This window comes from Protomyctophum parallelum (assembly GCF_964188405.1).
Source record: "Protomyctophum parallelum genome assembly, chromosome: 12".
Taxonomy (NCBI): domain Eukaryota; kingdom Metazoa; phylum Chordata; class Actinopteri; order Myctophiformes; family Myctophidae; genus Protomyctophum; species Protomyctophum parallelum.
In genome coordinates, this window is record NC_139712.1 from 29,883,219 (window position 1) to 29,905,734 (window position 22,516).

At 45.7% G+C, this 22,516-nt stretch overlaps 1 protein-coding gene across 3 annotated transcripts in view; it reads left to right on the forward strand.

The window, feature by feature from the left end:
• slc4a2b (solute carrier family 4 member 2b) overlaps window positions 1-22,516 on the forward strand; it is a 72,037-nt gene that overhangs the window by 44,829 nt on the left and 4,692 nt on the right. The window contains exons 7-23 of one of the 3 annotated variants that reach the window (XM_083778117.1): window positions 534-766; window positions 3,489-3,634; window positions 5,466-5,552; window positions 6,951-7,131; window positions 7,573-7,708; window positions 10,559-10,763; window positions 11,773-11,878; window positions 12,303-12,487; window positions 13,041-13,257; window positions 13,695-13,898; window positions 14,058-14,206; window positions 14,671-14,865; window positions 16,850-17,083; window positions 18,139-18,228; window positions 18,563-18,729; window positions 20,286-20,539; window positions 20,914-21,083. In XM_083778117.1, the coding sequence (XP_083634243.1) occupies window positions 534-766; window positions 3,489-3,634; window positions 5,466-5,552; window positions 6,951-7,131; window positions 7,573-7,708; window positions 10,559-10,763; window positions 11,773-11,878; window positions 12,303-12,487; window positions 13,041-13,257; window positions 13,695-13,898; window positions 14,058-14,206; window positions 14,671-14,865; window positions 16,850-17,083; window positions 18,139-18,228; window positions 18,563-18,729; window positions 20,286-20,539; window positions 20,914-21,083 (2,959 nt within the window). Of the gene's footprint in view, window positions 1-533; window positions 767-3,488; window positions 3,635-5,465; window positions 5,553-5,924; window positions 5,970-6,950; window positions 7,132-7,572; window positions 7,709-10,558; window positions 10,764-11,772; window positions 11,879-12,302; window positions 12,488-13,040; window positions 13,258-13,694; window positions 13,899-14,057; window positions 14,207-14,670; window positions 14,866-16,849; window positions 17,084-18,138; window positions 18,229-18,562; window positions 18,730-20,285; window positions 20,540-20,913; window positions 21,084-22,516 lie in introns of all 3 variants that reach the window. The other 2 variants (XM_083778118.1, XM_083778119.1) reach the window with 2 other exon arrangements.

The following is a 22,516-nucleotide window of genomic DNA, read 5'->3' on the forward strand; positions in this document are numbered from 1 at the left end:
GCGGTGTGAAACCTTTTCCCGTACAAGCCCAGTTTTCTGTGTTTGTCGGCCTCTATATTGGGAGATCTGACAGTCAAAGGGAAGGTAAGTTTACGATGATTCAACAGAGAATTAATCTTAGCGGACGACTTCATTGAGTGAACACGCCCACATTATGGGCTTCATACCATTTTCTTTTTGTTTCCAACGTGTTGGGTCATTAAAAGGAAATCACCTTTTAGCGTAGTAACATAGTCCTTATCCCATTTTGGGCGTGAACCCCTTTGGGTGTTAGCATTATGTTGTGCTTTAGCTATTGAAAAATAGCAGATCTACAAGCTCATAGCGCGCCACCGAGTGGCGCGCTACGAGCTTGTAGGTCTGCTATTTTTGAAAAATCGAAGAACGACTGACATAGAAACATAGCTTTTTCAGAAAACTGTCAGGATGTAGAAGACATGTTTAGAATCTGATCTCGGGTTAATGATCTCTCCATGCTAAACAAGGTTCAGCTTTGGCCTCATTCTTATACATTTATTTTCTCCTTCAAACAGAAGGGTGCTTTCCTCTGAGTCTCCCAGCCCGGTCTTCCCCAGCAGCAGCACCAGCACCCAGCCGGGCCACCCGCCGCTGGCCCGGGCGTCCTCCGCCAGCCGCAGCTACGACCTGCAGGACCGCCGACGGACGGGCAACATGACGGGCGCCGAGCAGGCCAAGTACCAGCGCATCCCCACCGACGAGACCGAGGCGCAGACGCTGGCCTCGGCCGACCTGGACGGAATAAAGAGTGAGTACTTTTTATTGACTACGGAACGACTCTGTGGAACCTTTTCATGTCACCCTTCACCCACCAGGGTTTTAGTGTGTCCCTAAGCTCTGTTTTTAACATGATGTCCTGTATATTGTTGCTGTCGGGGAGAAAACCTGAAAATAGCAGATCCGCAAGCTAGTTTTGAGATTGTAGATCTGCTATTTTTATTTTATTTTAATCCTGAAAAGTAACATGATTTTTTTTCACATACATGAGGTTTCCACCCGACAGAGACGATATGCATTTCTGCCCTACGAAGGCACACAGCAGCGAAGTTCTCTAAGATTTAGATTTCTGACAAATATAATATTGCTGCTTGACTCTAAATCATCCGCTTGTGAACCAAAAAACAAAACAAAACCCCAGCTCTGGCTAAGCCGAGCTTTAACAACAACCGTGAGTCCCTTCATGGCTGCCCCCACCGCACTGGCCCTGTGACGTCCCTCCCTGGTCCCTGTAACCCAGCATGTGGTGCCCATGGGCAGGGTGATTTACGTCAGGGGGCAGACTCCTCTGTGGGGAGAAGCAGCTTATCAGAGAGAGCGGAGCGGCAGACAGGCCAGTGTAATTAAATTGTCAGCCGAGGCCGTGTCAATACCTGAAGTCATTAGGGGCAGTGAAACAAAAGGGAAGGAAGCTAATAAGTAGTGTGTGACTGCGCGTACACAGAGAGATGCAGTAGTAGTACCTAGAGATTTCCCTATCGCACGGTGTTGTCTTGCAAAGAGCCGGATCTCAGAATACGTTATGAGCGTGTAGATTTTATCTCAAATGGGGGAGAACCAAGCTGTGCGCCATCTAGTCATTCCTCTGTAGCTTCTTTTATTTCCTAGTCATAATAAATATTCTCTTGGACAAATCTTAGATGTCCAAAACCTTACTTTTCAGGATTCAAATTGAACTGACAAGCTCAAAACGTGTCACTTCGAGCCGTGTTTTGACCTTGTATAACTGTTACTTTTGATACTTTGATGTGTTTGATCAAGTAGGGGGTTAATTTATTGGGAAGGAAAAAAATAAAGAAATGATCACATAGTGATATTTGTCAGGTGAAAGAGGCGCTGTCTCCGTTGTCTCTCTTTTTGTTTCTCTTTGTTTCCCCTTATGTTATGATTTTAGTAACGTGTATGTTTCTCTGTCATAAACCTTGTGGCCGTTGCAGTGCAGGCAACATTGACAGAGTTCTGCACGTTCTCTGTTTTTCCCCCCATATTATTATTATTTTAGTAACGTGTATGTTTCTGTGTCACAACCTCGCGGACGTTGTTTGCGTTCGTGCCCCGACGTTCTGTGTGTGGTTCAATCACTGTTTTGTTGTGGCTTTCCTGTTGTGGCTTTCCTCCATGCAGTTAGCTCATAACACTGTACCCTCTACTGTACTGTCACTGTACTGTACTGGCAAACCCAAAAGCATCATATATACAGTTAATATGTGCGTGTGTGTTTGTATGTGCGTTAGGTTGCGCACACTGCACAGGTGGTGAAAAACAACCATGCTGTTTTCGTGCTCATACCCAGCCAGGCACCCAGCCAGCCAGCCAGCTACCCACACACATAGCTCCGTAAGGGAGTGGTTGCACTGAAAAACACTGGCGGTAGCGGAGGAATTAAAAATGAATACATGGCAGTTAATGTGTTTTTAAGCGGTTTCCGACCAAGGATCCCACAGTGTACTGTACTCCCTGCCGTACAGGTCTCTTGTCTGTGACCTGTGAGCTGTGTCTCTGTGCTTTGTGCGCTGCCAGCGTACAGTAACCCTATACTGTGGTCCGTGTCTCTGTGCTTTGTGTGCTGCCAGCATACAGTAACCCTATACTCCCTACTGGGGGTATACAGGAACAATGGCCAGAGCCACCCAGCCTTCACATGACCTTTTTGGAGGACTGAGATTTGATCTGTCGGGTCAAGTGAGGCAGGCTGAGGTCTGCAGGTGCTAAACTGTGCCACTGTTGAAAGTCCTGCCCATTTGTGGACACTCGGGATGTCCAGCTCTGTTCGCCGTTGCTTGGATGACGTCTTTTGATATATTTGTGCATTCACACAATGTTTTTATTTAGTTTGTTTTTTTGTTTTTTGCATGTGAGCCAAGCGTGTCTGTAAGTGACGAGTGTTGACTGTCGCCACACTAGTTAAATTGGGATAGCTGTTGATGAGCCCATTTAGACCTGAGGCTGATTCTTAAAAACGACTTCTATGTTCTCCGAAAATAAAAAATAAAAAATATTCAAAAACATTTAGCAACATAAAAAATGACATTCGGGCGTTCCCGGTTTTAGTGGTTTACAGCCTAGATGTGGTATGCTATGTAGGGCTGCTTCTTTTCACCTGTCAGGGGAGAATTTCCCCGGCTGGACGTAGCGCGTGGAAGGAACACGTTATTCCGACCAGTTCCTTTCCCCTCCATCAGGCTGGCCAGGGGGAGGTAGTTTAGAGACCTGGATTACTGCATGTTTTTTGTGAAGGTACCTACCCTAGGGGACATGGGGGGAACATGCAAACTCCACACAGAAAGGCCCTTTCGCCAACCCCGCCTCAGGTATGGGCACTGATGTCACGGCGTCCCCAGCGGGAATCCAACCCAGGACCTTCTACCTGTAACTGTGAGGCAACAGCACTAGCGACTGTGCCACCGTGCCCCCCAGTGAACGCTGTGACCGTGCCCCCCAGTGAACGCTGTGTTGTGGCCTTTCTCTTCCAGGCCATCGTTTTGAAGATGTCCCCGGGGTGCGGAGGCACCTGGTCAGGAAGAGCACCAAGGGCCAAGTGGTGCACACGGGCAAAGACCACAAGGAGCACAAGGAGCCGAGCGTCCGCACCCGCAAGCAGGACCGCACCCCACATGAGGTGAGAATCCCCACCACCACATCTATCTTCTATATGCACCAAGTCTCTGTACGTGTGTACAGTATGTACGTCTGTAATCCATGTAACTTGAACAGCGTTCGCCCCACCGACTTCAAATTTGACACACGCGTTCCACACCACCGCAGGGACTGCAGTGCGGTGTCGAGTCTGTTGGATAGCCGCTTGTGCAGAGCCAGCACAAAAGCCTCTGCCCCGGCTCTGGACACGGCCCAAATTAGCCTTATTGATCACACCTGATCACCCCCTGGATCTCCATACAGTGGAGCTTCCCTGTTCTGACATCACAATGGTGTTCTGACATCCATATTTGGGCATGCCTGACCAAGAACTCCATATAACAGGGACACGGACATAATAACTGGGTGGGGCATTCATTTCCAACTTGCATCGTTTCAAGTAGGCCAGAGCCCAACGGGCTCCGCTCTAGTTATGATATAATTATTCATTATAAAGAACATAACACATTTTATCATTTTGTGCAGTTTCAGGACTACATTCACTGTGGTGAAAGTATGTCCCTGTTACTTCCCTGTAACCCCCCCCCCCCACACACACACACATACACACATATCAGCTTGTTGATTCTGTCAGATATGTGTGTCCTTTATGATATTGAGTTACGCTGTTTGGTTACAAGATATATATATAATATATATATATGATGAAACAATATGGATGAATTTGTACTTTTTCCATTGTCAGCTGATATGGAGCTCATGTCCATATCAGTCAGTTTGCCCGACTGATTTGTTTGTTTGTAACACAGGCCTATTTTGAGGGTTTTCTGACATACACAAGGACAACACTAGACAGACTTGCATACAAGACAGTGTACGTCAATAATTTGATAACGTAATCATACAGATAAGATGCTAACAACATATAAAACAAAAACAATGAAAACAAAGAAATGGAAAAATAACGAAAGAAAATAATGATTTCCAAGTAGCAAGGGCTTGTGAAATGCATGTGTGCAAGTGAGGGTGAACAGTGGTTTTCAACCCTTTTCATGTCGAGGTCCATTATTTATTCTGCGTTTGAGCCACGGACCACCATAGCTTTAGTCACTCAGCCCAAAACTTGTCTTAGAATATTTTGTTGTTGTTGAATAAGATGTCAGTAATCTACAGCTATCTCAGTTTGTATTTCTTCACAGTAGTAGGTGTATGTATATGTATTTAGAATCTTATGTTATGTTATGCTTCAAGGCTGTGGTGTCTGTCAGAAAACAATAGTTTTTTCAGTGTAACTGGCAAAGGTTTTCCCTTCGTTATACCGCTCACATCTCTTTTGTGAATGAGACGGGGATGGGGCACAATTCAAAATTAATGAATTGACTTCTTTCCTTGGTGGAAAGAAAGGGGGAAGAGAGGCACTCACGTAATCAGATACGGGGAGCTCCTGAGAGAGGGAGCCATGTTTTATTTACGCACGCGCACGGACGTACACGCAGATATACACACGGACACCAGTGTTGCCAGATTTTGTGCGAGAGATAAGGAACCAGGTCTATGAAAACGAGCCCAAAAGAAGCAACTACTAATAGGCCACACTTTAAACCTGAATACTGTATACATTGGCTATTTGTAAAGTGCCGATCTAGAAGTTCACAATTGTGAACTTTACAGGAAAAAGAAGCCCAAAGTTGCTTATAATAAGCAGATATGGCAATACACACACACACACACACACACACACGGACGACAAGCCCCCAGCATGACAGGTAATCAACAAGTCCCTGTCAGGTGTGTGTGTGTGTGTGTGTGTGCTGCTAGTGTTTGTGTTTGAGTCCATTCCTCTTCCGCTCCAGCCGTTACCGGTGATTTGGTACCGCTCAGCCTCGCGGCCAGAGGCCATAGACCTGGACTTCTATAGTCACATGGCTCCCCGCCAGAAGGTGAGGGACTCATAAAGCCAGGTTTGAGGTCTTGTGAGGAGTGCCTGAGTGTGTGTGTGTGTGTGTGTGTGTGTTGTTTTGTTTTTTTTTATCACAGCAGGCATGGCTGATGTGATGTGAGGCTGTACATTTGCACATTTAGTGCTTTAGTTAGGGCTTGATGCCGTTTTGTACAGTAGGCTTTTGTGGTGGCGTTGTTTGTCTGGAGTTGTGTCCTTTTAACGGCTGATTGATCAGCATGGGGTTTCTACCCATCTGTTGCTCTGCTCAGTGGAAGTCTCACCTGGTGGACAAAGTGAATATGGCAGTTTGTTATACATTTTTTTTAATGCTAGCTTTTGCTACATTTCCCCAAAATCGTAACAATGACAGGGTGATGTGACTCCAATGGCTGACTTGCATCACTCTACAGGTACAGTAAGTATGCTGCGGGTACAGTGAGCATGTCAACTGTGTGTTAACATTTCAAGGAGTAGTTCACCCCAAAAAAGATATTGCTTATTTTCTAGCAATTACACCCATGAAGCCTTGAATTCGTGTTTTTTTCTTGCATTCCTGAGACAATATTTTAATGACTGTCTGTGGTCAGTAGCAGACTCTGTAGAAGACTACCGGAGACTCGGCCGCTCAATAACAATGTCCCAGGCGTCACGTGGCACAGAGTGAGTTAACACTTATACTGCCACCTGCTGGACGCACAGCCAACCTCAGACTGCCGAGGCCATTTCAATGCTGCACATGCTGGACCCACATCCTGCTTTGGCCGTCCATGTTTAATGCTAAATAAATGGCGTCAATGCTAGCGAGCTAAAATTATGCCATTCTTGCTCTAGAAAGCACCAATGTTTCCATCTATTCTAGACCATCGGATAATCAGCAAAGACCTCCGAACATTGCGCTTTTTTGTCGACGAGCAGCTAATTGTTAAATAGCGGATGTTACTTCCTGAATCGGCGGTTTCCGGCCAAAAGCCCTTTCAACATAAGGGCTCCTCCCGTTTACTTACTATACATGGCACAGGCGCAGTACCTAAGCCACCACTAGGTGGCAGTCAATGAGTGAAATTATTGGCTTATGAATGCGACAAAATCCACTAATTCAAGGCTTCATGGGGTGTGTAATTGCTAGAAAATAAGTAATTTGTTTTGGATGAAATACTCCTTTAACGTGTGATTTGGTCTCACCGGTAAGATGTACAGGTACAGTGACACTGCTATCAAATCCAGCTTAACACAACTGACACAAAATGATCTGCCGTTTTTTTTTGGTTTGACGTCACAGTTGAATAACTTAATATTTAAGCAGCCGCTGGAGTGGACCTGCATGGTGTTTTCTCCCACGGCGTCGTCCCATTACGCCTCAACATCTCTCCCCTCACCACGTCATGTTCTGTCCCAGGTGTTCGTGGAGCTGAACGAGCTGATCATGGACAAGAACCAGGAGATGCAGTGGAAGGAGACGGCCCGCTGGATCAAGTTTGAGGAGGACGTGGAGGAGGAGACCGACCGCTGGGGGAAGCCCCACGTAGCCTCGCTGTCCTTCCGCAGCTTGCTGGAACTACGCAAGACCATCTCACACGGTGAGAGGTGTGTGTGTGTGTGTGTGTGTGTGTGTGTGTGTGTGTGTGTGTGTGTGTGTGTGTGTGTGTGTGTGTGTGTGTGTGTGTGTGTGTGTGTGTGTGTGTGTGTGTGTGTGTGTGTGTGTGTGTGTGTGTGTGTGTGTGTGTGTGTGTGTGTGTGTGTGTGTGTGTGTGTGTGTGTGTGTGATCAAGAGAGAGAACTACAGAACTACACGTCAGTATGACTAGCATGTCGACCTGTCGTGAAGTTTTCATGGGTATTCATAGACCAGCGCTTTTCAAGCCGCTGGTAAAAAGAAGTACTAAAAATATCAGATCTACAAGCAAAGTACAATTTCTCTTTTGGGTCTTGAGAACCAGTGTGCTACAGGAGCTCATAGGCTCTCCCAATGACTCCCATGCGTCCTGCTCTGAGCCCGCTGTGATGCTGCTCCTCCTCAGGCGCCGTGCTGTTGGACCTGGAGCAGAAGACCCTGCCTGGCATCGCCCACCAGGTGGTGGAGCAGATGATCATCTCCGACCAGATCAAGGCTGAGGACCGTGCCAACGTCCTGAGAGCTCTGCTGCTCAAACACAGGTGACCAGCGGTTGCAAGTTTCACTTTTCATAGCTTGGTTTATTGATGGAAATGATAATCATACACTGACACGGAGCAAGACAGGAACGCCCAAAAACGTCACATCCGGTTTTTTACCCTGGGCAGAATTTTCTATGGCTGCGAATGCAACTTTTTCCAATCCTTAATCACATACGAACAAACATCTATGCCGATAATATCTAACTTGCGGAGGTACAGTAACGTGCATTGTCCACGGGCAACAGATCTTTCAACGTATGGCATTGCAAATACGTTTGATAATCGCTACTCTGCGCAATATTGTTTTGGAAATGCCGCAAATTGCATTGCAGTGAACGAGAGCAAATCACAACTTACCCTGGGGGTGGTGACTCCGACCTGAATACGCGTTGTCGTGTCAGTGTATCGACGAACAAGACTAAGGACCCTATTCAAGCAATTTATGGTGCGTGGTAGGACATTCACTTCTGGTCATTTTTACTAGTTGACTAGTTGCCTAGTTTACTAGTCGACTAGTTGTTTAACTAGTGCATGGTCTCTAAAGCATATGGCACAAGCGCATTTGTCCATGTCCAACTACACTTTTGTTTGTTAGAAGGCACATAGCCTGAGCTAACGTGTTAGGTTTCTGGTCTAGAGGGGCGGGTCACGGCTGAGATTTGCGCACGCCCTGATTGGATCTCATCGATCTGTCCGTCACCCCCGGCCCCTCCTCTCCCCCTAGTGCAGCGCTACGTCACATAATTTGGAGCGACGCCCACCCGGAAGGGTTGACTCCCACTTTTAGACCAGAGCGGCCAATGCGTTCCTCCAGGCTTTCAATTTTTGCACCAACAAAAATGAAAGCCTGGTACCGAGGCTAGAAGGCACATAATCTGGCTGTTTACTGAGGTGCAAGGCACAAGTGGCATAACTTTCCATAAGTCTGAATTCACTTTCACTAGCTTGCTGCAGGCTTATATGACACGTATATACAGGTTGGGTTTACTGTATTTGCACATCCATTTGGTAGAAACTGGACCGCACTACTCACAGACTCCACAAGGCAAAGATGACGTTTAGGTGCTTTTACCGATTAATCCAGCTCAGTATAAAAGATACACACACAATTCCTTGTACAACCACAGTTTGTCTTCTGTTCTAATAACAGCCGTACCCTACCCTAACTGGGTCGGCCCGAGGCTCGGCCCGACCCTAGAAATTACCATAATGTTAGGCCCGAAAACCCGAAAAAGTTTAAAAAAGGAAAAAGAAAAATGCCTCAATGGCCGCGGCGACTTGCGCTGTGGTTCAAATGTTATTGAGGCGAGTGTGAACGGACTAATCGCCGAAATAAAGGATTTATGCAACTGATGTTAATTGGCTGATAATGTTTGGTTTCCAGAGTTTTCCAGGGGTGAGTAAACATCTTTGAAGTAGTAGTAGCGATCCTCTGATGTGACACAGTTAATATGTTCAATACTATAGTCTGTCCCTGTTAACAAAGTGCAACATTTTCATCATTCACCGTTTGCTAACGTTGTGCAACAGTCCCGAACAGAGCTATACAATATTATAACAACTGTCAACTTGGCTATAATCTACTAGGCCTATATAGTTTACATTAATCATTGCATCGCAAACCCACATGCCATACGTAATGTGCGTTGCATAACCAAAAGAACAGACATACAAACAATCAACATGCCACTCGATTGCGTGTCGACAGCTTGCAGATCTGTTCTTTTGGGCACACAATGAGGCGCTACGATGGGGAAATTAAATTGCTGTACAGCGCTACGATTTGTAAACTAAATGGCTGTAGCCTACAGTGGACTGTAACATTGCTTGGTCATTTAACTATATATTACGTGTATGCAGTGAACATTAACATTAACGCTTTCATAGTTATATGGAGCATTTACCGTGGTGACGTTGATTAGGTAATTTAGGTTATTCACCCAGCTGGGTTCAACGAGACAGCAGTGTCTCGTTAAGCCCAGACGTTTCCAAAACGAGCTATTGCGGATGAATCGATGGTCTTATTAAACATTTAAGCATATGGCAAGTTAACTTAAGTTATATACTTTGATGCTGAGCACTAAGCAACTCATTTGGTTCGCAAACCAGAGGCCAGACAGCGGTAGCAAGTTCAAGAACCACCGTTCTATTGTCACTTCTCTGATGCGCTGCTGCTGCCTCCTCCTCCACCATGCAGTCCGGTCACATAGCATAGTAGCCTAAACTGTAAAAGTTAATCGCCAACATTCACCAGCTCAGCCCTCTTCATAAATACATTACACAAACAACATAATTGTTCTTTTTATTATAATAAAATAAAAATAAAAAATACAATTAAAATAATAATCACAGAGCCCGAGGCTCAGCCCGGCTCGACTAATTATCGTGCATTTTGGGCCCTACCTGAAAATGTCGGGTAGAGTCGGGTTCGGGCAGAGATTGAGAACTCTAGCATAAATATCTGCATCAACTTTAGGGGGCGCTCTTTACCAAATTACTCCAGTACTCCGCAAATGTGTTAAGTTATTTACATGTATTCAACTCATACACACAAAGAATTTCTACTTTGGCTCTTACAACACTAAGGGCCGATTCATACTCCTATTTTAGAGCCGAATAAAAGTCGGTTCGGCGCTGTAGAGCCTACAATGTGACGTCATTTGAGGGGGGGGGGTACCGTCCTAAAGTCGGCTCTTCGGTGCTACTGAACATTTCTGACGAGCCGAAACCATTTCGGCACTACAGTGCAGAAACAGTGGTAATATAGCAGTATGAATCGGCCCTTACTCACCCACTGCCTGTCCCTCTCTCCCTCCCCTCCCCTCCTCTCCTCTCCTCTCGTCCCCTCAGTCACCCGAGCGATGAGAAGGAGTACACCAGCCCGTTCCCCAGGAACATCTCTGCTGCCAGCCTGGGCAGCCTCATGGCCCACCACCACAGCGCCAACCACATCCATCAGACGGAGCCCTCCGTCACGGACCCCCTGATGGGCACCACCACCATCGCGGTGGAGTCAGACATCACGCGCATCGACGTCGAGAAGCACGAGCTGCAGGTGAGGCCCCATGCGGTCGTCGGAACGAAAGCTGAGTGCAACATTCATGTCTATAAGGGTCTGTGTCTGCCTGTGTGTCCAGAGCTAATCTCTCTCAAACCGTTCACCGGCACACACACACACACAAGTAGGCCACAGACGTACCTCCACTCATTTATTTTCACATAAGTTATAGCTTTTTTATAATGGAAGTCAACAGGGGTGTCATAGATGACTGAAACAAACGATGAAATTTGCACTTCCACTCACTAAAAACCAGGTCCTTAGCAGAGGTCGGAATCCAAAAACAATATTGTCTGTGTCACACACACACACACACACACATGCTCCAAAGTTTAACATTCATTGGTTCTGTTACACCATTAGATGTGACGTTTCGAGCCTTACTGGCTTACTGGGTCTGATGAGAAAAAACGTCATGTCCAATGGTCTAAAGCAGTGGTTCCCAAACGTTTTTTAGCTCGAGACCCAAAAGAGAAATGAGACGTTTGCCCGGGACCCAAACTAGTTCAAATCTACAAGCTCATAACAAGTTGTAAGCTTGTAGATCGGCTATTTTCACTACTGCTTATACATTTGTTTTCTAATTTATGGAATTTCTTTGATGTTCCTTTGATTTCTTCATGAAATTACTGAAAAAAACATTGAATTTGGTTGTTACGTTATGTAAAAAAAAAAAAAAAAAAAAAAAACAATGTAAGAAACTAATAATATACGGATCGATACATAAAATGTCCGGGAGCAACAAATGGGTCCTGACCATAGACGGTCCTGACCCAGTGTTTGGGAACCAGTGGTGTAAAGGAACCAATATATTTAAAACTTAAGCATGATGAGTGCTGATTGGTGGTGAGGAGGGGGGCGGGGCGGGGGTCGCGAGACATGGCCAAAGGCAGCATTTCCGGGGGTCCCCAGCCAAAGAAGTTGAGAACCCCTGACATAAAGCACCAGTCCATGATGCACATGATTCCATAGTTTGGTTTCCTCCCATGTTGTGCTTGTATTTTAGTCCACTCCAGCAGCAGGCTCGGGCATGCATCGCTCCAAGTCCAAACATGAGCTGAAACTCCTGGAGAAGATCCCCGAGAACGCTGAGGCCACGGTGGTCCTCGTGGGTGAGTTTTTATTCCACTGGTCCAGTGGTCCCCCTTTGTGACATTTTATTTTTCCCCGCGAGAAATACCATGTCATTAAATTGGAGTAATCCTGCATACTGTATAGTGAAGGGTTTTTCAACCTGTGGGTCGTGACCCCTCGGGGGGTTATTTCGGGGGGTCATCACCAGATACTTTTTCTGAATGTGGTAAAAAAAAAATATTTTCTCTGAAGGTTATTGTAGCCGTCAATTTGATACAGTAGATGGGTAAATGCAAAATGCATTGATTTATTAATTGCAGGAAAGGAACATTGTTTAGCTTTTGTTTAGATGTTTTGTAAATTATAGATAGATAGATACTAGATGATAGATAGATAGATAGATAGATATAGTGTTTTGTAATTTAAACCATTGCTAACTGGTGTTCTTGGGGTTGTTCTCAGGCAGCGTTGACTTCCTGGAGCAGCCCACCATGGCGTTCGTGCGGCTGCAGGAGGCGGTGGAGCTGGACTCTGTCCTGGAGGTCCCGGTGCCCTGCAGGTTCATCTTCGTGCTGCTGGGACCCCCCAGTAGCAACATGGACTACCACCAGATAGGACGCTCCATCTCCACGCTCATGTCCGACAAGGTGAGGGTGGCTGAGGTCCTGGTGCCGAACATAGTGGGGCAGATAAGATACTAGTGTTTATGTTGTTGGCTAAAACTATGACGAAAGTATGAGTACTGTTTCATAAAAACTAAGCTATGATAACTAAGACTAAATATCTTGACTATTTCTGACCCTACGACTAAAACAAAATTTGCTTTAGTTGATGTTGTTTTATTCAATATCAACACTACAATAATTGTATATGGTCGCTGTTGGTCTAGTCTCGCTATATATTTTTTATTGTAATCCCAAAAGTTAGAATATGGGGGATAAGGGGTTTCTGCACCGACGGCAACAATGAAACGGGTCATTTATAACCATGGCCCCACAGTTTGGGAATCGCTGATTCAATGTCACGTTCTCTCAAAAGCCACTTTATCTTCAGCTGTCCAAGGCATCCGCTGCCTGCCTCCCAATGCTCTGCTGAGACGATCATTCTCTTGTGTGTGTGTGTGTGTGTGTGTGTGTGTGTGTGTGTGTGTGTGTGTGTGTGTGTGTGTGTGTGTGTGTGTGTGTGTGTGGCTCGTTGCAGCACTTCCACGAGGCGGCCTACATGGCGGACGACAGACAGGACCTGCTCAACGCCATCAACAGCTTCCTGGACTGCAGCATCGTGCTGCCTCCCTCCGAGATGGGCGGCGACGAGCTGCTCCGCTCTGTGGCGCGCTTCCAGAAGGAGATGCTCCGCAAGCGGGAGGAGCAGGGCGCCAAACTGCTGGCCCAGGAGCCCAAGAGTCTGGAGGACAAAGGTACGACACACCTTTGGCTTATCATCATCATTCATCATCCACCACCTAGTTTAACCATTAACCGTTGATTCATTGAAAACACGCGTCCTTGGGGGGGCGCCTGTTTTTTTCTATAATTACTAAAATAACTTTTTCTACTTATTTTTTTATTTTTCATTTTGCAAAAAAAAAAGAATTATACAAAATAAATTAAAAAAGTAATTTGAAAAACCACGGCCCCCCCTCAACATCAGTCACCAGAACAAAGGACGGGTGTTTCCAATTAATCTATCATGGTTAAAACTGTGAATTTGAAGTTTGTATACTGAATCAAGCAACTTAAAAACAGTGTGGGTGGTGCGTAGACAGTAAAAGGACCCCAAACATGTAACTCTGAGGACCCCCTGTTGACGACCCCTGCCATAATACATTCCCCCCCCCCCCCCTGCCCCCCACAGAAGCTCTTCTTCAGCCTTCTAAAAAGGACGACCCCCTGGCGAGGACGGGACGGCCGTTCGGCGGGCTGATCAGAGACGTGCGCCGCCGATACCCTCTCTACGTCAGTGACTTCAAGGACGCCCTGAACGCCCAGTGCATGGCCGCCGTCATCTTCATCTACTTCGCCGCTCTCTCCCCGGCAATCACGTTCGGAGGCCTGCTTGGTGAGTAGTAGAAAAGTAGTACTTTTTAAAAAATGGCAGATCCGAGTGCTGCGAATGAGCTTGTAGATCTGCTATTTTTCAATAGCTAAAGTATAACCTATAATGCTTAAAACACCAAAAGGGGTTCCCGTCCTGAATGGGTTTGTGTGTGTGTGTTAGGTGAGAAGACGGAGGGGCTCATCGGTGTGTCAGAACTGATCGTCTCCACGGCGGTGCAGGGCATCATCTTCTGTCTGCTGGGCGCTCAGCCACTGCTCATCGTGGGCTTCTCTGGACCTCTGCTGGTGTTTGAGGAGGCCTTCTACTCGGTGAGTTGATGGATCTCTGGCAAAACCACAATCCAATGGCCATTTTGGAAAGAACTTGGGGCCCCTTCCCTACTTCCTTTTCCTAGTTCTAGGCTTAAAAGGCTAGTTCCTTCACAGGTGTTAGCGATGATGTTCCATTCTGGTCGAACAGAGTCAAGCGTGCTGCTTTTGTGCGTGTTGGCTGACTGGAAACAGCCAGTGGGTCTCAAAGTGTCCTTTCTTGACAGAAAGTAGTTCATAACCTATGTATAATATATTTTTATTATACATTATACATATTTTCTTTATTAGAAATTCACCATAGACATGTTATGAAACAAATTCAATCTTTCTGTAGAGGCTGCAGATAAAACATTTCGGTTTGGATCTATGGGCTGTCGAGGCCAGAAAGTATATATATATATTCTGCCTCCCGCATAACATCCGGTTACGAGATAAATTGTATTCTATTCTGTCTGTTACAGTTCTGCAAAGGGAACGACATCGAGTACCTGACGGGCCGCGTGTGGATCGGCTTCTGGCTGATCATCATCGTGGTGGTCATGGTGGCGTTCGAGGGCAGCTTCCTGGTGCGCTTCGTCTCTCGCTTCACCCAGGAGATTTTCTCCTTCCTCATCTCCCTCATCTTCATCTGCGAGACCTTCATCAAGCTGGCCAGGGTAGGAGGGCTGCTGCACACACTTGAGATAACTATCACCTTTTGGTTGGGCGGTTATATAAAACACTAACCCATTAACGGTTTTGTGTGTGCGTGTGTATGCGCGACTGTGCGCGCGTGCGTGCATGCGGTGTGGAGCTTTCATCAACTCTGGTTAAAAAGCTGATAGGCCCCAGCGAGAATTGAACTCGCGACCCCTGGTTTACAAGACCAGTGCTCTAACCACTGAGCTATGGGGCCCTGTGTTGTATCAGGTGTGTATCTACCGTCATCAATGCTTACAGTAGCCTATATTGTTCCTGGTGTCAGTCAATAGAGGGAATAGAACCACACCCAAAGTGGTGGTGGTTTAGCAAACATGGAAATGCCACAATGACGGTTGATAACATACAGTGGTTGATTTAATCATCCTAGGGCAGTGGTTCTCAAACTTTTTTCATGTCAAGGACCCCTAAACGAATGTGTATTTGGCCGTTGACCCCCATCTGAAAATAATAAATACCCAAACATTTTGGCAATGTCGATATTTTATTTAAAAAATAGATGACTCTGGTGACACTGAGAACCCCTGCTTTAGATCACATACACTTTCCTGTGCATGTTGAGAAACAATGCCACACACACACACACACACACACACACACACACACACACATTTTTCAAAAAACTCTGATCTACAAGCTTGTATATCTGAGCTTGTATATCAACCATTTTTCAATAGCTAAAGTATAAAAAGTGGTTAAAAGCTAAAGTGACAGATGCGCTCCAGGGTAAACACATTTCATTCTGTACTATTATGGAATGACGGTAAAACTCCTTCAAATCCTGGGGTCAAAATAAGCATGTTGCTACTTTTAGATATAAGCGATAAGATATAAGCGATTAACTATAATCTCTATTTATTATTTATATCTCCATTGTTAACCCATTCTGACCGGGCACCCATTTTGGTGTCAGCATCATGTTATGCTTTAGCTATTGAAAAATAGCAGATCTACAAGCTCATATAGCGCCACCGAGTGGCGCGATACGAGCTTGTAGGTCTGCTATTTTTGAAAAAATCGAAGAACGACTGATATTTTTAGAATCTGATCTCAGGTCAGAATGGGTTCATCAGACCAGTGTGTGTCCGGCGGAAACCTCGTATGAATTTGATCTCAGGTCAGAATGGGTTAATGTAGTACGCCCTTTTACAGTATATAAGTGTGATGAATGCCAACTTGGAGGCTGTGTTAACGTAATTGTCTGTTCCTCATTCTGATGAGGACTGTGTCGAATCGTTAATCTATAATGAAGCCTGGAGGAGCTTTACAAAGTTCCACTGTGCAGACTTCTATATTTTGTATATAATGGCCCAATATCCACTGCTGGTCCTGCACCTGCCGTCCAGTAGATGTGCCAGTTCTATTCTTTCTCTAAAGTAATCGTGTGTGACACTGTTACAGTATGTTCAAATTTATATAGCGCTTTTCTAAATACCCAAAGCGCTTTACATGGGAACACTAGGAACAGACTTTATTAAGAAAAAAACAAAGCAAAACATTTTGCTTTGTATGTGTGCCATTAGGAAAGTTGTGCTTAGCTGTGCAGTTTAATGTGACTTATGTGCATTACTGTGCCATCAGGTAAAGGAAAGCTGTGCTTTAATGTGACTTATGTGCATTACTGTGCCATCAGGTAAAGGAAAGCTGTGCTTTAATGTGACTTATGTGCATTACTGTGCCATCAGGTAAAGGAAAGCTGTGCAGTTTAATGTGACTTATATGCATTACTGTGCCATCAGGTAAAGGAAAGCTGTGCAAAGCTGTGCAGTTTAATGTGACTTATGTGCATTACTGTGCCATCAGGTAAAGGAAAGCTGTGCTTTAATGTGACTTTTATGCATTACTGTATGTACAGTGCAGGCCATTTGTCCGTGTGGTCGTACACATACTTTGTGTGTCTGTGTGCGATCTTTGTTTGATCACTTTGTTGTTGCCGGGCAGATCTTCAAGGAGTTCCCTCTGAAGCGTTGTCCCCACATGGACAATGGCACTGACGAAGACACACTGACGGGGAACATCACAGAGTTGCTGCTAGGCAACGGCAGCATCCCCGTCGTGGCAGAGAACACCGGGGAGCCCAACACCGCACTGCTGTCTCTGGTGCTCATGGCCGGCACGTTCCTCATCGCCTTCTACCTCCGCAAGTTCAAGAACAGCGCCTTCTTCCCCGGAAGGGTAAAGAACAGACTAGAGACATTACTTGACTTTGTTTTTATGACTGACAACATTGCGGCAATTATGCACTTTTGATATGGCGTCCTTGTTTTGGGCATATGTCATTAATATAGCTGAAGCTTTTCAAATGTTTCAAAGTGTTGGTTTTTTTTTGTGGAGAGAGATGGGGGCGTGGGGGGGGGGGGTGACATGCAGTAAAGGCTGTCGGGATTGGGAGTCGAACCTGCGGCACACTGCCAGACTTGGGTTACCGGCCAAGGTGCCTGGACCACTGAGCCACGGCCCAGGCCAGGACCCTCCATTATTGATTGAGCGACAAATGCCCATTGTTGCTGAACAGAAGCAAAATTGGCATGTCCAGCCATATGTAATACTAATATTTATCATTGTCATTTTATGCCAGAGCTTAGTCTAATCTAAAGCCTTGAATGGATGTGCATAAAATTCTAGCCTGGTAAGCCCTCCCGATCGTGGAATTCAATTTCACTTTCATTCAGCAGACCTGATATCATATGACATTGATATTGATTATTTCCGTGGCTGGAGTGTTTTACCAGGCTACATGCAATGCCCTGTATATTGAAAGTGCTTTAATAAATTATAGCAGTTGCACCAAGTGGAAGTACTGGATGGAAGAAAACAAGCTTGTACTTAGTAGAGAACTGAAGTCTGACATCACTGTCGCTATCCCCCTCGGTCACGCGATACATTCTTTCAATTGAAAATACCATTGCATTAACTGACGGTGAAAAAGTACAAATTGGTGTTCTCCAAACACAGACGTGTTATCAAATTAAACTCAATAGCATAAAGACGCAGTCACATACCCGACAGAATTTACAGTCTGATTTGTTAATGTTTTGGAACACAGTTCTTATCTGACGTGATTATAGATGAGTCTGACCATATGGCATTTTGAATAGAAAACCGCCACGCAGGCGATAACGGAGTGACGTCAGGATTTCGATACTCTATTGTGAGCATAGACTGATATGATTGGCATTCATACAAGTAGCCTGCAGTTGGGATAAAAGTAAACATATTGTGTTGTTCAGTTCCGTAGGATCATTGGTGATTTTGGAGTACCCATCGCCATACTCATCATGGTGCTGGTGGACTACAGCCTAAAAGACACCTTCACACAGGTGAGACTCTACAGGTAGAACAGCTCTGTCGGGGGGGGAAATTCATACAGAATGTCCAAAAGTGTTACTGTTACTGATGCAAATGCAAAAGTAGCTTATCCACGAGCTCAAAACCTGTCTATTGGCACTGTTTCAACCTTGTAGATCTGCTACTGTTGATGCTTTTGTGTAACACTGTAGATGTATGATAAGTAAAGCATTAATTTCAAAGTTAGATTATGGAGATTGGCGGTTTCTGCCCGACGGCAACGATATACTGCATTTACAGCGTGTGAGTCACCACTATTCACCATAGTATTAACTCATGTGTGTCTCTCTCCTCTGGTCTGTCCAGAAACTGAGCATTCCCAGTGGCTTCTCCGTGACCACTCCAGAGAAGCGTGGCTGGGTGATCAGTCCCCTGGGCTCTGACGGAGCGTTCCCCATCTGGATGATGTTCGGATGTGTGCTGCCCGCTCTGCTGGTGTTCATTCTCATCTTCATGGAGACACAGATCACCACGTGAGTTTACGACGCCACACCTTTTGGCGCCGGGGCGTCCGGATCCACAGTGGTGCACACCGGCTTTGTTGAGTGCCTGTATTACAAACACAATTGGCCCGTGTTTGGCATGAGGGAAGCCAGGCTCGGGGAGCCTGATGATTGCCTTTGCACATGGTCCTACGGGCTGAGACGCCTTGTCGGCAAGGAATGTTGGGTGCGAGGAGTACACTTCTGCTAGTGAAAAATCTTTGAAAGTGTTTGAAAGATGTTTAATAACATTTTCTGAGGTGGCTCCGTGGCCAAATATACTGTACTGTATATTTTGCTGTATGGAATAAACCACCTAATTCCAAATGTTAATTTTTCAGGAAATGAAAAAAACATCCAGCTCAAATTAGGAGGATTTTGTCGAAGCTCGTTTTAATACTTTAAATTGGTAAAAAAATAAATAGCCAACAGAGATTTAATGGGTGTTCAATAGCATTGATTTATGTGAAAAGAATAACCAGATAAAGTGCCCCTCGGGGCACAGGTCTCCACCAGGCCAGTTCAGGTTGTGGCCTCATGGTGGCGCTATAATAGGCCAATGTGAAAAGGGTGCCATTTTTTGTTCCAAAAATGTGTTTTGCAAAAATCCACCTGTTGGTAGCGCTGTAACAGGCCAATGTGAAAAGGGTGGGACATGTTCCTCAACCTATTAGGAAAGTCTGTGAAAGATTTCACGTAAATTGCGATTTGAGGCTTTTTGTTCAAAACAGGCCAATCCTGCAAACTTTGAAAGCCAATTAGGATGGAATATGAAATATCGGACGGATCCGTCTTGAACACATGACTATAGAGATTTGCAGGAGTTTTGGACAGAATCTGGAGGAGTAAGATCAAAAGTAGGCCTCCTGTCTCGCCTTATTTGCCACAGTCTCTGTGTGAATTCTCCAAATCAGGTCTGTGACTGTGAGTGCTAAAGAGACGTTGAGTGCACGACAGCGAGCTCTCTCCCGTCCCTGCAGGAGGCAATACGAGAGCAGGGGCATGGGGGATTATGGAGGACAAACCATCCCAATATTGGATTGTTTGATGCAGACTGGAAATGTCTCACAGCCTTCGACATGGCTTAGAAGGTTGTCCCCTGCTGTGGCTGCCCAGAGCCCTGAATGAGGCCACGGTAAAAAGTAGGCCTATTGTGGCACTTTTACAGGCTGTTCTGGAAAATTTAGGGCAGAGGTTCATCGTTTGCATCCAGGGAGTGTGTGTGCACAATTTGGCACCGACCGGGTTAACGGTGCCGGAGATTAGCTGGTAACAGACGGACGGACACACACACGCACGCGCGCGCGGACGGACGGACGGACTCACACACGGACAGAGTGCAAAACATACTCTCTCCCCTTGCCTTCGGCCTGGTGGAGACAATAATCTGAAACCTCAAAAATGAAGGTGATTTCTTCCAGACAGAAATTATATCAATTTGGGGGTCCTTGTAAATGTAATAAGTTAAGCACTGTATTTAGACTTTCCCTCATGTAACCAATCTCTCTCTCTCTCCCCCCCCGCCTCTCTCCCTCCACCCCCTCCAGTCTGATAGTGAGTAAGAAGGAGAGGATGCTGGTGAAGGGATCCGGGTTCCACCTGGACCTGATGCTCATCGTGGTGTTGGGAGGAACCTGTGCCCTATTCGGCCTGCCCTGGATGGCGGCCGCCACGGTGCGCTCCGTCACGCACGCCAACGCCCTCACCGTCATGAGCAAGGCCGTCGCCCCCGGCGACAAGCCGCGCATCCAGGAAGTGAAGGAGCAGAGGGTGACGGGGCTGCTGGTCGCCGTAATGGTCGGTGAGTGTCTGTTGGTGCCGTCATTTATTTATTCACCAACAACGGGCGTTGGGGGCGGGAATCTGACTCGTTGATAGAAATGTGTCGTTTGTACACTCTCAGAGTTATGGGGGGGGGTCCTTGAAATGAAAACGTTTGAGAACCACTGTACACTAAATGGAACAGAGCCTGTAAAGGAAGTCTGAAGCGGCCAGGAAGTAGGAAGAGTTATTTCCAAAATGGCATATGTGCATAGAGAGCCTATTGAAAAGATGTCATTGACTGAAGATGAACAAGTAGATTGTTCCAATCTGAAGGAGCTTTAAACCCAAAGGATTTCTTTGGAAACTGATTTAGAACATAAATACTGTGAATAACCTCTCTCTCTCTTCCAGGCATGTCCATAGTGATAGGTGACCTGCTGCGTCAGATCCCCCTGGCCGTGCTGTTTGGCATCTTCCTCTACATGGGCGTGATGTCACTGAACGGCATCCAGCTGACGGAGCGCATGATGCTGCTCCTCATGCCCCCCAAGTACCACCCCGACCACACCTACGTCCGCAAGGTGAGGAACGACTGTTAATGTTAATAATATATCTATCAAGTACCACCCGACCACACCTACGTCCGCAAGGTGAGGAACGACCTGTGTTAATAATATTATTATCGCCCAGGCGGTGGCGTAACCGTCTGGGCACCCGACTGGTAAACCAGTCGCAGTGTGCCACGGGTTCGACTCCCGAGCCCGACACGGCCTTTACTGCATGTCTTCCCCCATCTCTCTCCCGTTTCCTGTCAGCCTACTGTCTGTCCCTTCATAAAACCAATAAAAGACACTATATACACCTAAAATGTATATAGTGCTGCGTTTTGCGGTTCCGAAAGTAGTAGCTGTGAACCTGTCACCAAGACCCCACTAGACGGCTGCGGAGAACAGTTAAAATCAACACCGGTCCGGATTTTTTTTTTGGTGAAAACATGATTGACATAAAGTTTTTTTTTAACGTCCTCCGAAATTCACTCCGTTGTTCAGACGAAAAAAACGTACCAGTGTGCAAACACCTTAGATTAAAGAATTAAATCTATAAAAACAGTAAAATGGTTAGACAGGGGGGTGTGGAGTTGGCTGGGGAAAGCCACAACGAAGAGGTCCCATGGGTACGGTATATGTAGTGTGCAAGTGGTTGATGGAACAGAAGTTTCTTTGTCAATCTAGCCGAGTTTGACTCAGACAAACACGACATCAGTTCTGGTATTCCACAGGGCTCGATTCTTGGCCCTCTGCTTTTCTCCTTGTACATACTGCCATTGGGCGAACTCATTACCAATCACGGAGTAAATTTTCATTTCTATGCTGATGATACCCAACTATATCTTTCTGTGGCTCCAGATGATCCCTGTGCTTTACACCCGCTGTTGACCTGTCTGTCTAGCATCAAATGTTGGATGAGTGAGAACCTTCTCAAGCTAAATGAGGATAAGACAGAAGTTCTCATAACCGGTTCTAGTGAGCAGAAATAATCAATAATAAGCAGACTTGGCAACCTGACTGTAGAAAGTAACAGTACAGTAAAGAACCTGGGGGTTATTATTGATTCTGAATTGAATTTTAATTCACACATTAATCATGTTACCAAGATTGCCTTTTTTCACCTTAGAAATATTGCACGAATCAGAGCCTATTTGTCCTTGGACGATGCAAAAACGCTAATCCACGCCTTTGTTTTTTCTCGGCTTGATTACTGCAATGCACTTTTTTCAGGACTGCCTAAGAAAACAACTGACAGATTACAACTTGTCCAAAATGCAGCAGCCAGAGTTTTAACTAGAACTAAGATGAGAGAACATATTACTCCAGTTTTGGCATCACTGCACTGGCTTCCGTTTGTTTTTAGGATTGATTTTAAAATTATTTTACTTGTCTATAAATCTCTCAATGGTCTCGCACCTTCCTACCTACATGACTGCCTGCCTAAATATGTCCCAAACCGCCCCCTA